Below are 19012 nucleotides of genomic sequence, written 5' to 3'. Positions count from 1 at the left end.
CCATTTACATAAAAATGAATACCCAAGATATATGTTTTATATACTATTCTGGAAATATGAGGGAGGACCCTCCCCCCTAAAAGCGGAATTATCTTCTGGAGCGTGGGACCCTTGTAGTACAGGCTTCCCAGTTAGGTGAGTGTTCTAGGAACCCATCTGTGTTAGTGTACTGGCTGGCGTTGTTGTGAGAGGCTGCATTTGGCTTCAGTGATTTTTTTTTTTTAAGATTCTTTCAATGCATTTGTTCATTTCATGATGGGTGATTTACGAGTGCACCTGCCCACATGGCACATGACCTACGTGCTCCACGCTTCCTATTCACCCAGTCTCGCCTTGAGTGACTTTCTTTTGCTGATGGAAGTCTCCAGGTAAAAGAAGTCCTCAAAGGGAAATGTTTTGTCAACGTGAAAGAGGTGAAACAAAAAACGGCAGAAGCACCAGAAGGGCTGAAGTTTAAACATATAAGAATAAACACACAATTAAAAATAAATAAATTCCAGCTCTGGCTGGTGTTGCTCAGTGGACTGAGAACCAGCCTGCGAACCAAAGGGTCGCCTGTTCGATTTCCAGTCACGGCACATGCCTGGGTTGCATGCCAGGTCCCCAACTTGGGGTACATGAGAGGCAACCACACATTAATGTTTCTCTCCCTCTCTTTCTCCCTCCCTTTCCGTCTAAAAAATAAATAAAATCTTTTAAAATTTTTTTCATTTTTTGGGTCCCCCCCCAGTATATATCTCATATACTCTTAACTGTTAACAGTGCCTGCCGCTTGGAAAAGGGAGAAGAGAGAAGATTAAATGTACATGTATCGATAGCTTTACTGAAGTTTAAATGACTCCAATTTGATGAGTCTGACTGAGGCACACACTCACAAAATCACCACCATATTCACGATAGTGAATATATCCACCCCCCCCACCCCCAATACCCTCATCTCCCTTTGTAATCGTTCCTTCTCCTTCCTGTCCCCACCCGAGGGGAACACTCATCTGCTTTCTGTCGCTATATATATTTGCATTTTCTACGTTTTATTAAGTACAGTCATGCAGTAGGAATTCTTTTATGACTGACTTCTTTCACTTGGCATAAGTATTCTGAGATTCATCCATGTTGTTGCAGGAATCAGTAATTTCTTCCTTTTTATTTCTCAGCAGTATTCCATGATACAGAGACATCACAATGTATATAGCTATTCACGCGATGAACATCTGAGACATTTCCACTTTTTGACTTACCAATAAAACTGCTACTGACAAGGGCCTTCGTATCGCCCCACGCCCCTCCAACGAACGACGTCGGAGCACAGCACCCGAGGGAGAGGTTTCCAGGCTGTCACCCTCAAAGCAGCAGCGCAAGCGAAACAAACCCAACCACCCCCAGCAGAGGGGCTGCTGAAGGAGAGGACAGAATGTGAAGCACCTACGAAGCTCACCTCACTCGCTGGTGAAGAAGGTAGAGAACGTTGCGAAGGCTCCCCAAAGTTCTGTTTTCTGGGTTGAGTCTGTGACGTCCAAACTGGGGAAGAAGAAGAAAAGAAGACTATTTAGTACTGCTTTCTTTAACTACTCCCTGCAGAGGAAATCCTGTTGGGAGTGATGTCTTACACCATACAGCAATATGGTATGTAGATTCCATTAATCCTCTGTATTTCAATGAAATAAATGAACTATTTTAATGACGTAAGTGAAAATAAGAAATATGTTTCAATAAAGCAAGCATGAGAATTTTCACTGTACAGAAAATTATGGGGAAAATTCTACCTCAAAAGAAAAAGAATCATGCTCATGAAGATATAGCTATTGCTAGTACATTTTAACTTCCAGTCTTTTAAGAAGTTCTGATAAATATTATACTAATTAATTAGAACCACTATCATCTGAGCTCTTCATATTATATATTTACATTATAAAAGTGTCAAATTACATTATTTGAATGCTACTGAATTCCCTTATATTAAGTACCAATTTTTAAATAGTATATTAGTAAAACTACTTTTAATAGAAGGTAGTAATTTTTTGAACTGAAATACTTTCACTACTACACCCATTTTATCCATCAACAAGTCGTTTGAATGTTTTTCTCCAGAACTGATCACGACTCCTTCCCTGTCTCATCCCTCCTCCCCACTGATAGCGCTGTAGTCTAGGCCACCATCACTTCTCACCTGTGTCACTGAAATGGCCTCCTACTTGACTGCCCCCTTTCCCTTCACCTTGGCCAATACATCCCCATAGCCACACTAATCCTCTAGAATTGTACTGGGTTGCCCCCAAAATTCCTTTGGTATTTTCCGTAAGATGGCTCTAATAGCGCTTAGTTATCTTGAACTTCATCTGAAACAACTTTGTTAGATTGTATTGTGACAGCTGTTATATCAGCGTGCATTAAAAAAAAGAAAAATCCAAATTGGTGAATTTTTGTGTAGCCATTTTAATATTGAAGATGGAAAAAAATACGCAAGATTTTCAGCATATTATGCTTTATTATTTTTCAAGAAAGGTAAAAATGTAACTGAAACTCAAAAAAAGATTTGTGCAGTGTGTGGTGAAGGTGCCATGACTCATCAAATGTGCCAAAAGTGGTTTGTGCAGTTTTATGTTGGACGTTTCTGGCTGGGCAATGCTCAGTGGTAGGTTAGACAGTTAAAGTTGATAGCAATCAAATGAAGACATTGAGAACAATCAACGTTCTACCACTCACGAGATAGCCAACATACTCAAAATATTCAAATCAATAAAGTTATTGGTAAAAATAAAAAATGGGTCTTTATTTTATGGAAAAAACCATATGGACTTTTTGGGCAACCCAATAAATCAGATCTCATTACTCTATTGTAAAACACTTCAAAGATTTCCCACGAACTGAGGATAAACTAGACCTTCCCTGCTATGTTTCCAATCTCACCCTGAGCCACTCTCCAGCCACAGTGGCCTCCTTTCGGTACCTAGGCTTCGCCAAGCTCTTAGCACATCATGTTGCCTCTACCTAGAATGCTGTTTGCACAGCTGGGTCCTTATCTCCATTTAAGTCTTTTATTTCTTTTCTTCAATTTTTAAAAAGCACTTATTTCTTAAACTTGAGAGAGAGAGGAAAAAAACACATTGATTTGTTGTTCCACTTATTTACACTTTCATCAGTTGATTCTTGCATGTGCCCTGACTGGGGATTGAACCACAACCTTGGTGTACCTAGACGAATCTCTAACCAACTGAGCTACCCAGCCAGGGCTTCCCTTTAAGTCCTGATTTACATATGCTTCCCCACTCATCCTGTCTAAGAAGATACCCAATGTGCATCTTTCCACTAAGTCACATAACGCTACCTACTTTCCTTGTAGCTCTCTTCTCAATTTGTAATTACCTATTTATTTTGCTTATTTACCTTTTCATTCTCTCCTCAATTACCTCCATGAAGGCAGGGATTATGACTATTTTATTTATCATGTGTACCCAGCTTTTCACTGAATGGGCACTTAATAAACATTTCAGTAAATAACTGAATAAATAATCCAGAACTCTAAGTGTTCCAAAAAAGCAAAGCAAAATCATTAATTACTCTTGAATAAACGATGGGAATCCACCTCAGATTCTGTAAAGGAAATCAGCGTGAATGAGAAGGAAGCATATTTATACTTTCCTGAGTCTTTCAAGAACTTTTCTCCATATTTGGGTTTTCTGAGACACTATGTTACCTAAGAAATTGCAAATGTAAACTTTGTTCCAAAACAAACAGGAAACCAACTGTGAGCAGAATATAACACAAACCAAAAAATGAACGAGGAATGCTCTAGCCTACCAACTGACGACGCTACTGCTTTATTAATATTAACCTTGCTTTGCATAGAGAAGCCAAGTATTTCAGAATGTCATTTGCCCAAATGCAGGAAGAACCCCAGCACTCACCCTCAGAATTGACTGTACTGTCTGCAAGGGGTAGGTGACCGTGGTGGCAATTGCTTTGGCTGCTGCACCAATGATGAACACGTCCAAAGAAGAAAGCTGGAAAGCAAAGAAAGACAAATCATGTCAATCTGAACAACAAGAACAGGAGATTACTATTTGCTGCTTTCCAAATCAGGGGTTACCTTCACTCGTTTCTTTAAAAGCTGCCGTTTTAAACCTTCGTAGAACATGAACTGGATGGCAGGGTTGAAGACTAACAGCAAGGAGGGAAATGTGCCGTTCCATAAAGACAAGACTCCCTCATCTCGAACGATCTGGTGAAAAGCATCTAAGCAAGAAATCAAGGACATGTGATGGCAATCCCGTAACTCGGGAAGACACCGTGAATTCTGTTCAAATGTACCCAGAAAAGACAACACACTGGTCCTATCAAGATTTCCTGCCTGTAATGATATTTTAGGGGCAAGTTCATCAGTTAACTACTTTTTGGTAATTATCAGACACTGACAGTCACCACGTTATTGAGAGACAACTTCAATCATAGGGAACTCCTGAAAACGTGGGGTCAGAATGTGAAGTTTTCCTAAGTAATCAGCAGCACCACTGGGAGCTCTGTATTACAGAGAATTATGAACGGATAGCTACTCTGTTTCACAACAAAGGCCAGTAAAACAAAAGACAGGATAGTTCTTTGGCGCCTGTTTTATAGGACTGGCTTAAAAGAAAATCACTGTTCTCATTACAAACACGGGAAAGGAGAACTTGGCAGTGTGATACTATTAAAAAACAGGCTCTCTTAGATACCAGACATTAATCTGGTTTCTTATCCAAAAATAACATTAGAAAACATAAAGTATGGAATATTATTCTTCGGGTATACTTGCCCCCTCCCCTCACACTCCATGGTAGCAGTTACTTCTCTACCCCTTGTCTTTGGGCAGGGCCATGGTATATGCTCTGGCGAAGATGTTAGCAGACAAGTTGCAAACAGGGGCTCGAGATATGCTTGTACAACTGAGCGTGTCCCCTTGTGTGTCGCCATCAACAAGAGAAGAACATGCTTAAGCGCGGCCCAGGATGATGATGAGGCACGGGGAGCCGAGACCCCCAGGCTGGGGGCGGCCTAGATGAGGCAAACCCCTGTCAGTCCAGACACGTGAGCTGAGCAAATGCTTACTGTTGGATGTTGAGGTTTGAGGTATCTTTTATGTAGCATGCATTATCTTAGCGATAAATTCCAGGCACAAAGAAAAAAGAAAACCCTTAAATAGAAACTCACCCAGAAATACTTACCAATAATACCTTTATAGTTGGTTGGTACAATGTCTTCATTCCTAAATTTTGCCCCTTGCAGCTTCAGTCTGGTGTTTACCACCCAGAGTGGGGTAGTCAGCAACACGTTCACCACTCCTTTAAAAAGACAGACGGAGAGACAAAAGGAAAGCAAACTGTAAGCTTTTAAGCTCTGTTGTGTTATATGAAAAGCTATATACCAATGTTCCATTTATGCTTCTGCCACTGACCTACTGGGAGACCTAAGGTAAGGTGCCTCTTTGTGCCCGGGTACAACACAAGTCACTACCGTTATAAGCAACTCAGAAGCCTTGCTGAGAGCAAAATGGCTAGTGGTAACACCTTTCCACATGAAAAGAGTAATTAAGTTTCCTCATTTGTATAACAGGAGGCAACCTATTTGTCAATTTATAAAGCATCCAAAGTAGCAATTCTGATATAGTTTTAAAAGCAATTTTTCAAAAACAGCTTTAAGGGACGTGGCTTATTGATCATATGGCTAAATCCATGACAACATCAGATAAAACATACAATTTACAACTGTCCCGTAAGTAGCTCACGTGGTTTTAAGTGACTATGGATCTGGTATAGTGGGCGACAAGCGGGAGAGAGTGGTGACATTGGAAAGTGCTTCAGCAGGGACTAGATGATTGCAGAGGAGTTCCTAATCATGTAAGAAATTAGGACAGGCAGGCAGCAAGCTGTGGTTATGAACGGTCACAAAACACCAGAAATAGCTTTGTGAGCATCATGATCCTTACAAGCTTAAGGATGGGGATCTTGGCCCCCTCCCCCACGGTTGCCTCAGAGTGGAACAATTAAATGAGCAAGGGGATTCTTTTTTCAAAATACATGATCCCAATTTAAAACCAGCTTAGATATTAATACATTCCTCATCAATCCTGAAATCATTAAAACAAACCAACCAGTTAATGATGATTTTTGAAATTAAAAACAGATGGGAATCTCTCTGAAAAAGACTGAAGATAATTTTTTAAGTAACTGAAAAAAAACAAACAAAAAAAAACAAACCAACCAGTCAGAACTGTAACAAAGTACCTGACACACAGTATATACTTTATAAATATTTGTTAAATAAATACTGAATGTATAAACAAACCCAGCAAACAACCACGCATGCTGTGAAAAGCCAAGAGGAGCAATCCTAAGGAAGGGAAATCTCTTTTACTAAAAGTCACTTAAATACAACAGGAGAAAGAATGTTTTGATTTAAGGAATCTCAAAATACACCATACAAAAAAACACAGTCGAACCAAGAACAAGCTTTGCAAGAGATTATAATTGTTTTCATTTGTTGCACAGTTGAAAAAGGAAAATATTTTGCTGCCTCTCTCTTAGGAGGATTATGAGCACACATTTCTCAAAATAAAAGACATTATCAAATAATATTTTATGAGTTGTATCTGTCATATTTTTAGAGTCCCATACCACCAAGGAGTCATCTTTAGTTATGACTCAATATATTCATACATTGTCACTTGAGGCATTGATCATAATCTGAGTAAGTCTTACCTAGAGATTCTTGGTCTCATTTTTAAAAAGCACCAGTGCCCAAGAGGCCAAGATAGAATATCAATACATGCCCACTGGCCCAGACTTTGTAATGTATTCCCATTCAATGCAAAGTACACAACACTTAGAAAAATCAATAGCCAGAAAAACCAGACTAAAAAGTGCTCCTGAGAGACAATCTTTTATGCATAAATAAAAAGATGAAGACAGGAGAGCTCAAAACCAGAGATCACACGTATCCATGGATCCTGCAGACAGGCACAGGGCACATACCTTTCTAAACAAATGAAATAGGTTACCCATTAAATAAGTTCTTTAGAAATCAAACTTCCCTTCATTTTCTATTCAAGAGGTAGGGACACAAAAAACATGTCAGAGACAGTGCAGCCAGGATTAAGATTTAACCTTTATATAAAATTATGCTTTCGTATCCCCTTTATTGACTGAGTTGAAAGAGAAAGGATACTAAGGACAGTCTCAAGTACAAAAATGCACTACATCATTTAAAGAGAATATAGAGTCCTTGTAAGAACACTTTGTATTTCAAAACTTTTTATCTGAGAAGTTCAAGTACTCTGTTCATCATCTAAGCCAAAATAGATAGAGAGATATTTTTTAAACACTCTTAATTTTATGAGTTCTGGGAAAAGACACTGAAAATACTTGAAGATCCAAAACTTTGCTAGAAACTTACAACCTGTGTTATCAAGCAAAGGCCAACATTTCGTGTTGGCAAAACAACTATAAATGGTCATGGTGAGCGATTCCAACTCTCACTAATGTATGACAGATAAGGCTAGAGGATAAAGAATGCTGTTTGTTTATTTATGAGCCTGTGTAGAAAGTTCTTTTTCCAATTCTAAGCTGTGGCTATTACTTCAGCTCTAAAATGGGAATACTAATACTTTACCTACCTAATGACAGGAGATTGATTTTCTCTCAATTTTAACGAATCTATTTTCTTTTTTGGTAAAAAATCATTTATAGGGCAAGAGAACCAAAATTAAGAGATGAAGAACAATAACTGAGCCCACTCACTAAAATTATTCACTGATTCAAGGAATCACAGGAACACAATTAGTTCAAAACAAATAGTTCTATTAGCAGCGAATCTTCTTCAGTAAGGAGAGAAAACAAAAATGAAGTATGTTAACCAGCTGTGTATTGCTGGGAAATGTGCACCGTGACCACTGATATAAGAAAATGGCAGATGAAGGCCAGAACTCTAACCATCTGTCTCCCTGTGAGAGATATACAGAAGGAACAAACCTGCCTTACCAGAATTAAGACTGGAGGACAGAAAAGGAGTATGGACAGTCACAACAACGATAGCATCACTGTTATTCAAAGAGTTATTTGTAAAAAATCCCAGTTTCATATAAATGGTATCTTCTTCATTTAAGTTATCTGCCATCTTTTCCCAAATTCTTCCCCAGGGTCTCAAGCTAGATGGACTTTCTTCTGTGAAAATAAATAAATAAATAAGTAAATAAAGTCTTAAGTTTCAAGTAGAACTTGAGTAACAAAACAGGGATAGGTAAAAGTAGGCTTACAGGTGTTCGTATGGAAAAAGACATGCAAGTTATAATAACGAAAGAATAAAAACCGGTTTTGTGCACTCACAACTGTAAACCTACTTTTGCCCACCCCTGCACTATTCCCAGTTTTCCTTGGAAATAGTGAAACTCATTTCTACAGTGGCTGTGATACAGCAATAGGACTCACAGCAGGAAGGAAAAGTTATTCTAATTATTGTAAGAATGCATAGGTATTGAGATAAAAAAAAACAACATGTTATAAGAAGTTTAAAACTCACAAAAAGTAAGTTCCAAGGAATCTCCTACTTTCAGAAATTCATCTGACCAAGGGTCTCAACTGTGACCCTATTGACAGTTTGGTCTAGATAATTCTTTATTTGGGGCTCGGGGTGTCTGGGGGGTGCTGTTGTGTAGGATGGTTAGCCGGTCCTTTACCCACTAGATGCCAGTAGCATCCCTGAGCTGTGACAACCAAAACTGCCCCCAGAGATCTGCCAGTGTCCCCTGTGGGTCAAATCGGCCTCAATGGCGACCACTATTCTAATTCAATGACCAAGTGATTATTCACTTTATTTCTGAAAGTTTTGAAAGACAGAAATTTACTCTGAACCCAATGATCTATTTTTTTCCAAGAGCTGTTAGAAATTTTATTTTTATTGATATTAAATCTACCTTCTTAAAAACTGGAAACATATACAAAATTAGCTAATAAGTTATTTTTATCTGAGGTATGAACTAGCAATTCTGAAGCGATGACGTGTGTTATGGTCCTGGTCTGATTCCTTTGCGTAACACAGAACAAGTACAGTCCCACGAGTCGTTCGTCCACGGTCTGCTCATCAAATATGTACTGTGTGTCTAGTATGCGGTCAGCCCTGTTCCAGGTGCTGACAATATGGCAGTAAATAAACACAAACTCCCTGTCCTCATGAAGCTTACATTCCAATGGTGCAACAAGACAAGATAAATAAGTAAAATACGTAGAATGTTAGACAATAAGGCTTGAGAAGAAATTTTTTTAAAAGATTTTATTTATTTACTTCTAGAGAGAGGGGAAGGGTGGGAGAAAGAGAGAAACATCGATGTGAGAAAGAAACATTCATCGGTTGCCTCTCGTACGTGCCCTGACTGGGAATCAAACTGGCAACCTTTCTACTTTGCGTGATGACACTCAATCAACTGAGCCACACCGGTCAGGGCTTAAGGAGAAAATGTAAGTAGATTATTGGGATGTCTATTTCAGACATTGCGGCCATTTAGGGGAAAGATGCTAGAGGAGCTGAGGGAGAGAGCCAGGCAGTTACCAGGCAGGGGAAAGAGCAAGAATGTGGCCCCGAGGCAGAAGCGTGCCAGGCACATTCGGGAGGAGCCAGTGTGGCTGCAGTGGCGTGAATGAAGAGAACACTAGGAGGGCCAGCCATGCAGCGCTTTGTAGGATTAGGTAAGGACCCTGGCTTTTACTCTGAGCAAGATGGGAAGCAACTGGAGGGCTTTGAACAGAGAAATAATACGATCTTGCCTATGTTTTAACATGATCACACTGGCTGCTATGTTGAATACAGATTGAAGGGGACAAAGAGGAAGCAGGACCTCAGTTAGGAGGCTCTGAAGCTAATCCAGTCAAGACTTTATGGTGGTTTGGATTAAGGTCATAGTAGAGACAGGTGGCTGAACTGGATACCAAATGAAGAAAGAGGCAACAGGATTTGCTCCTAGATTGGAAGCAGGGTCAGAGAGAGAGAGAGAGAGAGATGACAAATTCAAGATTTTGGTGGGGCAACTACAAGACTAGAGTTGCCACTTAGTAAAGTGTAAATTACAAGAGAAGCAGTCCTTTAAATTTCACTCATTCATTCAACATTAATCAATACCGTCCATGTATTGGGCACTGTGTTAAAACACTGAGGATGCAGAAATAACAGAAATGTAGTATCTGCCTTTAAGCGGTTCACTGTCTAGTAAAAGACAAAGACAAACACGCAGACTGTTACCACACAGCAGAGTGAGCACGGAGACAGAGGCATCTGTTGTGCTGGTGCACAGAGAATGGGCACCTAACCCAGAAAGAAACCTGGGGTGGCAGAGAAGCCTTCAGAGGAGGCTTTCTGAAAAGGAAGCTTGAGCTGAGAATAAAAAGATGAATAAATAGGAGTTAATAAGATGAAAAAGGCAATAAGGCTGCATCAGGCAGACCATGAAATATATTTTACAATAAGAATATTTCAGAGAGATAACAGCAACTATAGAGGAATGGAGTTTCTAAATAGCTTGGTATATTCAGGGAACCTCAGTTTGGCATGACGATGGGAACAGCTAGAGGTAAGCAGTATCATAGCAGATCTTCTATGTTAGGCCCTTACCCCAGATACGGTGAGGGCCTTGAATGCTGAGGATGCCATGTCTTTATTCTGCATGCAAGAGACAGACATTGAGATTTCTGAAGCTGGGGACAGCACAATCAGGTCTGGGTTTCAGAAAAGCAGTTCCCAACCATCTCCGTGATGAGACATGTGACAGATGATGCTCACAACTGACAGAAGACCCACTGGCTCTCCCTGCGTGTCAACCAGGATCCACCCTTTTTCTCACACATTCCAGAAACCATTTCTGAATGTAAGTAACTTAGAATGATATTATTAAATTGGGATCTTTTTTAACCAGTTCTTCAGAATGGGCTCACCAGACTAACCAGTGCTTCTCTTTCCCGCTCCAGGACACCGACAGATGTCCACAGCACACTCTCTGGTACTCCCCTGCTCGTCAGCGTCCATCCATCCCACTGGGTTTTATTCTTCCCAAGAGTGAATTATGTCTTTTTCCAAACCTGCCTATGGCAGTTGTATCTGTTACTGTAGCCGAGGCCTTACAGGTACGGGTTATGTAAGAAAAGGCAGCGCAGAACTCCCATCAGTGAACCAATATGCATTGGCCATACATTTAAAAAACTGAAATAGTATATTCACAGGTCTTAAGTTAAAATACTTAAGGTAAGTAGGCTACTTACACTATTCTCTACATCAACTGACTTTTTAAAACAAACTGTCCTACTATGCCAGCCTAGTTGTGTTAGGCATGGCAGAATCTACCACAATTACAAATGTGAGAGAATTAGACAGGAAACAAGCGGAGCACCGTGAGAGAGAATCGCAAGGGGTGGTGTTCACCCTGTAGATAACAGGACACCAGATACAGCAAATAAACAGCTTTGGACAATTAAAACGGAAAAAATTTCATCATATAGTTCATAAATTAGTAGTTTCACCAGAAGTTGTGAGTTAGTCCTGGACAGTGAATCATAACCTTTTAAACGTAAATACATATAAACTACAGTAATCTAAAACGCAATAAAATCAAGATATTATAAAAACTTGGTCTCGAGTTTAAAAATCAGACTAGAATGCCATTTGTTGCAATTACGTAAAAAAGGTTCCCTCTGTACAGGATCTACTCTGATTTTTGTTTTTCCAAGCGAACACATCTCGAACTTGAGTTCTTTGCGTTCTGACACTGCTGGAAAACTAGTGAGAGGACTTCCAGTCAAGATGGAGGTGCAGGTACACATGCTTTGCCTCCTTGCGCCACCACAGGGAGAATTACAGCCAGTGAGGAAGACCTCAAAGGCAAGGAGATCAGAACGGCCACAGTCCAGGTGAGAGATGATGACGCTTGATCTGGGGAAATGGCTGTGGACACGGAGAAGAAACGGATTCCCAAGGTACTTAAAAGACAGACTGGTGGTTCTGGATGACCAAGTGCACGTGGCGGGTGAGAGCACCCTCAGTGATGACTCCGGTTTCTGTCCTGAGTTACCGACCTACAACTGTCCATCCCTCCTCTCAGATAATGAAATCGTGTTATACTCCATGTGAAAGCGGGTCTGGTGGGGGGTGAAGGCGGCCAAAGTGCACATTTCCAGTTGTAAGTTAAATAAGTAATGTGGCTGCAGTGTACAGCGTAATTACTAGTTAATAATACCTTATTGTATATTTGAAAGTTGCGGAAAGAATAGAGTTAATAGTTCTCTCCACAAGGAAAAAATAATGTAACTGTGTGGTGATGATGTTAACCAGACCCAGTGTGGTGATTATTTCTCAATATATACACATATTGAATTATTATGTTGTACACCTGAAACTAATAAAATGTTATATGTCAATTATACTTCAGTTTTTAAAAAGTTGGTCCAAGTGAAAGTTAATTAGATTAAAATCAACCTAAGACTAAAATGAGGACATTAAGCAGAAGAAAAACTCAGAGTCCAAACCAAAACAGAGCAGTGGTCTCAGGTGAATAGGAGAACTTGGGGCCTGCGACTACTCCTGGCTTGGTGATACTTTCAAATCAAACTGTTTTAAGTTCAAATGTGCATATATATTATTTAATTTTGTGGATCCTGAATTAGTAAATTTTCAAAGAATATTCAAAAAGTTACTCCACAAAATAACTAAAACTAAACATGCAATATTCAAATCAATTAACTTACAGACTAAAATGGATAAACACACAAAAACAAAGGAAACAGATATACTTTCTTTCCACCTTTTTAATAAAATCCTGACTAATCCAACAAATACTTTGTTCATTCAGAAAATATTTACTGAGCATGCTATGAGCTGTTCTTACTGAGAATACAGCAAGGGGGATACGCACATGCACACACACACACACGCACACACACACTCCATAGCGCAGGTACTATCTATCTGTAAAAAATCTTATATATATATATATATGTACATATATATCTCATATTTAATAAATGATACCTTCTCTGCATCTTATATATTTCTCTGATAATCATATATATGGAGCTCAAACTCCACTAAGTAGAGATAGGCAGTAACAAAATACTCATAATGGCTCCCTAGCACTCCTGAAGTCTCAGATGACGAGGATCCAAAGCCTTCTAAAATCTGGCTCCTACTCACCTCTACAACCTCATTGCTCATGTTCCTACACCCACTTCACTCACTAACTAAATTAGAGAACTCACTGTTCTAAACACGGGTCTGGATTTTCTCAATTCTCTATCATTCCCTTCATCAGGAAGGTGCCAACACTCATCTATAAATGTTACCAATCCTACCAAGGCTCAGTTCAAGAGCCACTGCTTCCTTAAGCAGATACCACCCCCCATGTCCCCATCCAGCCTGAAGTGACCTCTCTCCCTGCTATGAAACCTTTAAAGCATTAACAACTATTATGACACAGACTACACCGGACTGTGCACTGAATACCTTTGTCATATCTGACTACAGGCTTTCATATTCAGAGTGGGATTCATGGGTGGGCAACCTGTCTAACGCTTTGGTGTTGTCTTGAAATGCTTAATAAATTGTGAACAAGGAGTCCCCACATCTTTTGTGTACTGGGCCCTGAAAATTATGTAGCCAGTCCTGTTCATGTTAAACATCTCTTGTGAACCTCTCAAGAAAAAAAGAAATGGAAAAGAAGCAGTATTCCCTCACTTATCACAGGTATCACATTCCAGACCCACCACAAAGTAGGAACCTTACATTTATTCTACGCTCTTAAACCTACGTAATTTTAACAACATATGTATTCAGTTCCGCAAAATCCCACGATGTAGTGAAAAATCCGCGATAAAAAATTAAATATAAAATTTTTTAAAATCCGTGATATGGTGAAGCCACGGTAAGTGAACCGCGACATAGAGAGGGACTACTATAACCTCATATTTTAAAAAGACACGTAGCTGGGGCGCATACAAGAAGGCAACCCATCAATGTTTGCCTCTCACATCGATGTCTCTCACTCTCTCTTTCTTCCTCTCTCTCTAAAAAAATCAATGAAAAAATGTGCTGGTGAGGATGTGGAGAAACTGGAACCCTGTGCACTGCTGGCGGGATTATAAAATGGCACAACCACTGTGGAAAACAGTCCAGTGTTTCCTCACAGAATTTAAGAAAGAATTACCACACGACCCAGCAACCTCACTCCTGGGTGTATATCCAGAAGAACCGAAAGCAGGGACTCAGAGATATGTGCACAACCCATGTTCATGTTGGCAGCTATTCACAGTAGTCAAGAGGCAGAAATAACCTAAATGTCCACCAACAGAACATATAATATTATTCAGCCTTAAAAATGAATGAATGAACCTTGAGAACATTACACTGAGTGAAATAAGCCAGTCACAAAACACAAATACTGTATGACTGCATTTACATGAAGCATCTAAAGTAGTCAAATTCCTAGAAACGGAAAGCAGAGTGGTGGTTACCAGGGGTTAGGGGGATGGGGAAAGAGGAGTTGTTATTTAATGGGTCTAGGGTTTCATTTTTGTAACTAAGGTGACAATGTTCTGGAGATCCATTTCACACCCATGTGCATAAACTTACTACTGAAGTACACACTTAAAAATTGTTAAGATAGTAAATTTTATGTTATGTGCTTTTAAAACACACATACATATAAGTCAGAAAACTATATTCTTTGTAGCGTAACTTTGCGCTAAAATAACTTCTTAGAAGATATATGAACAAGATAAATGTTAGAATATAAAAATAATTTACACTCAGAAAGCTTTGTTACCTGCAACAAATCCAATTACCAGATCTTTTCCAGTAGTAGAATGTTGACCTTTGACCCAGACTGCTTTGAGACTATTAAAAGTGTAGAAATAGACAAAATTGGAGCAGCAGAGACTGGAGATAACTGGAAACCACCCTCGATATGGGGCCAGGCTAGAGAAAAAACACAATAAGCAAAGTAAAGATGCTGGACTAGAAATGGGAAAGTCCTAAGAAAGGTTGATTGTCACTCACATATTCTCAAAATTCACTCCTGTACTACAATGTACTCCACACGGTACACACGTCTTACATTGTGATGGATGTCTAAACTAACAAATCTTTTCTAGCACTAATGACATCAAAGAAACAATATACATTCAAAGCTGATTTACTGTTTTCCTTTAGTAAATTACTATGTAAAATCAAAGACAACTTCCTTATGGCTATTGGTTAATATAGTATCATTCACACAGGGCAAGAACATTTAAAATGAATGTAGAAAATGAAGTGCAAAAAAAATGATGGGGCGTATTATAAGGGCTCAGAGGCTCCCGCTGGCCAAACCTGGGACAACTGGAGCATCAAAATAATGAAGTATAGTAATTAACTAGAAGTCGCTGGTAAAACAGTCTATACTGATATTAAGTAAAGTATCTCCTCATAGACTGCTTATAGTTGCAACAGAGGAGAAATAAAATTATTCGGTGGCTAACTAAAATCTAAAAAATCATGACTAATCAATGAAGGGCAGGTGGACAATAGGTGACCCCAGATATGACACCCTGAGAAGGAAACAATATCATCTATGCATTATTCTAGACCAGAACTATTCATAAAGAAACATGCAGCAACCTTAAAATAAGTAGAATTTTATTTTTAAAAAAGAGGACTGAGGACTGACGATATTCTTTGAAAACGTGTCACAGGGTAAAGGGCTTTGAGTATGGTATAAAACTTATTCTCAAATAATTGGAAACAAATTTGTGCATGGTGTGTGCGCACTAAAGAGAAGGGGAGCAGAGAGGGAGGAAGGGAGAACACACGAGAAAATGGCAAGAACAAATGAAAGTGTTAACAACAGGTGAAGCTGGGTAACGTATATACCGGTGTTCACTGTACTCTTTCATTTTGCAATATTTTGTAAATCTGAAAATTATTTACAAATAAAAGAGTTAAAAATAAAATAAGTACATAACCTGAATGCATGTGATAGGAATGAACTAAACAACTATTACCTTCTTTGGTTTACCGCACATAAAACAAAACACTGGCTTCACGGAAGGTTCTACGAACCACACAATTCGAAGGGAATGAAAGCAACTATGTCCTTATGAGTCAGGCCAGTGCGAATTCACCACACCACATGGCCGTGAGGGCGGACAGAAAGGAGTCGAGGCCTGCGAGCCTCCTGTGGAGCCTCTTAGTCTCACAAAGATAAAAGCAGCAGTACTCACAGGCCTTCTTCTTTAATGATCTCCAGGAGCACCATGTGTGTGGTTTTGGACTTTCTTTTCTCATCAACTACAAGACGAAACAGTATCTGTTACTTGTGAACCACAGCATTTTAATTCAATACCTAATATCCAAAGTAAAAATGTGACAAGAGAAAACCCTTTCTTTTTATTCTTTATTATTTTATTTATGTATTATTACTTCTTATTTTAGATTTTATTTATTTACTTTTAGGGAGAGGTGAGGATTGGTTGCCTCTCACACACTCCCAACGAGAACCTGATTCACAACCCAGGCACGTGCCCTGACTGGGAATCAAACCGGCTACCTTTTGTTTCGCAGTCTTGTGCTCAATCCACTGAACCACACCATCCAGGGCTATTTATTTATTTATTCATTCATTCATGCATTTATTTATTTATTTATTTTATTTATTTATTTATTTATTTATTTATTTATTAGAGGGGGGGGAAGGGAAGGAGAAAGAGAGGGAGAGAAACACAGATGTAAAAAACATGGATTGGCTGCCTCTGGTACGCACCCTGTCCAGGGACCAAACCCACATGTACCCTGACCAGGAATCAAACTGGCAACCTTTCACCTAGCCAGAAGATGCCCAACTGAGCCATACTAGCCAGGGCATGAAATTTCTTCCTTCTTTTTTTAAAGTACATTTTATTGATTATGTAATTACAGTTGCCCCAATTTTTTCCCCTTTGCTCCCCTCTGCCCAGTGCCCTCCTTCTGCAACCCTCCCCCTCCTTACTTCACGTCCATGGGTCATGCATATCAGTTCTCTGGCTTCCCTATTCCCTTTACTATTCTTAACGTGCCCTGTCTATTTTGTACCTACCGATTATGCTTCTTAGTCCCTGTACTTTTCCCCCCGTTTTCACCCTCCCCCCTCCCTGCTGCTAACCCTCCATATGTTCTCCACGCCTATGATTCTGTTCCTGTGCTAGCTGTTCGCTCAGTTTTTGTTTTTTACATTCATTTGTTGATAGTTATGAGTTTGTTGTCATTTTACTGTTTATAGTTTTGATCTTCCTTTTCTTAAATAAGTAACTTCAACATTTCATATAATAAGGGCTTGGTGATGATGAACCCAAGGAGGACCACACCAAGACACATCATAGTTAAAATGGCAAAGGTGAAAGATAAAGAGAGAATCTTAAAAGCAGCAAGAGAAGAGCAGAGAGTTACCTACAAAGGGGTTCCTATAAGGCTATCAGCTGAGTTCTCAAAAGAAACTGCAGGCAAGAAGGGACTGGCAAGAAGTGTTCAATGTGATAAAAAGCAAGGACCAGGATTACTCTATCCAGCAAAGCCATCATTTAGAATGGAAGGGCAGGTAAAGTGCTTCCCAGACAAGGTAAAGCTAAAGGAGTTCATCATCACCAAGCCCTTATTATATGAAACTTATTTCTGATATTCATAAGGCTTTCTTGCTTTTCTGCCCCAAAGTTACATATTCTCATTTTTATCTTATCATCTTATAAAGCAGAGAGGAAATAAACTATCTCCCTTTTAGGGAAGAGGCTACAGACACAAAAGCTGTGAAGGACAGACACGTACTTGGCAGTGAAGTCAGGATAAAAACTCAAGTTTCTAAAGTTTTAGCCTTGTGTTCTATTTTCTAATCTAAAAATATAAAAGGTCTCAAAAGAATGAGAATTCTGCTTTTCTTGTCATTCTTACTAAAAACAAAACCTACCTCAATTAACTTCAAATTTCATACCCACATTTGAAGAATATTTTGAAAACAGAAAAATGTGGAAATGAACCAATGGCTTGTAGGATGGCAAAATTTAGATACCTATATAGAAGGACATCTGGTAATATCTATCAAAACCATAAGCACATTTACCTTTGATCCAGCAGTCCCACTTCCGGGAATTTACCCCACAGAATTTACAGAAACAGAGCGGCAATGAACGAGTCTATACTACGAAAGAGAAGACACAACCCAAGCCTCTCCAACAGGGGTGCATCCATCCAATGGAACAGTCTACAACTAGAAGGAAGGATCAAGAGGCTCCCAAAGAACCCTTTGGAAGGCATCCAAAATATGCTGTCAAATGAAAAATGCCAGTGTGGAAAGTAGGCTTCTGTGGAAGGGACAAAAGAACATATATTCTTATTTGCTTGTTACTCCATAAAGAAACTCTGCAAAACCAACTGAGAAACAAGTAAGGACATTATCTGCAAGGGAAAGGGGAAAAGGGGCGGTCTAGAGTGAAATGTTTCACTGTACTGTGTATTTTTTTAATATATTTTGTTTTCTGAGTTGAGTCATATGAAATTATTACCTATCCTAAAACTCTGAAGGGTTTTAACACAGCAATTAATTTCTTCAAAGCTCACCTTACTCTGACCTCTTCATCATCTTACTCTTACCTTTTCATGTACATGTTGGCATTGGTTTATTACTTCAAGTTGAAAAATATGGACAAAAAACCAAGCAGGAGTTATAGTTACACAGTCCTATAAAGCAAAAGAGGCAAACTAGGGCTACGTGCCTAGATGAGCAGAGACAGCGTGCATCTGGCTCCACTATGTTTCCTATTCTCTCTTCTCATTTGAGAAAATCTACCTCCAGCAAAAACTCTCCATTGTGCCTTTAAAAAGTCATATTATTTATTAGAAAGAATCATAATGATTCAAAACTGTTAAAGTAAGCCCACTCGGGTTATCTCAGAATAGAAAATGGCTAAGGCTATGACTCCTCCACGAACGCTTCCTCTGCCAATCAGGA

At 39.2% G+C, this 19012-nt stretch overlaps 1 protein-coding gene and 1 non-coding gene across 3 annotated transcripts in view; one reads left to right on the top strand and one right to left on the bottom strand.

Annotated features, from left to right (window-relative positions):
- Positions 1-19012, bottom strand: part of SLC25A17 (solute carrier family 25 member 17) — a 34050-nt gene that overhangs the window by 3530 nt on the left and 11508 nt on the right. Inside the window, exons 3-8 of one of the 2 annotated variants that reach the window (XM_090272379.1) lie at positions 16260-16326; positions 14825-14976; positions 5199-5315; positions 4088-4233; positions 3906-4001; positions 1436-1518 (exon numbers count right to left, since the gene is read on the bottom strand). In XM_090272379.1, the coding sequence (XP_090128505.1) occupies positions 1436-1518; positions 3906-4001; positions 4088-4233; positions 5199-5315; positions 14825-14976; positions 16260-16326 (661 nt within the window). The remainder of the gene's footprint in view (positions 1-1435; positions 1519-3905; positions 4002-4087; positions 4234-5198; positions 5316-14824; positions 14977-16259; positions 16327-19012) is intronic. The other variant, XM_090272380.1, reaches the window with a different exon arrangement.
- On the top strand, positions 6123-6205 carry LOC150010975 (small nucleolar RNA SNORD79). Its single transcript, XR_016511018.1, has one exon. It is a non-coding gene; the product is annotated as a small nucleolar RNA SNORD79 (small nucleolar RNA).

This window comes from Furipterus horrens, unplaced genomic scaffold (assembly GCF_987537825.1).
Source record: "Furipterus horrens unplaced genomic scaffold, mFurHor1.1.pri manual_scaffold_4, whole genome shotgun sequence".
NCBI lineage: Eukaryota > Metazoa > Chordata > Mammalia > Chiroptera > Furipteridae > Furipterus > Furipterus horrens.
The sequence above is the reverse complement of the archived record's forward strand: the minus strand, read 5'-3'. Positions and strand labels throughout refer to the sequence as shown.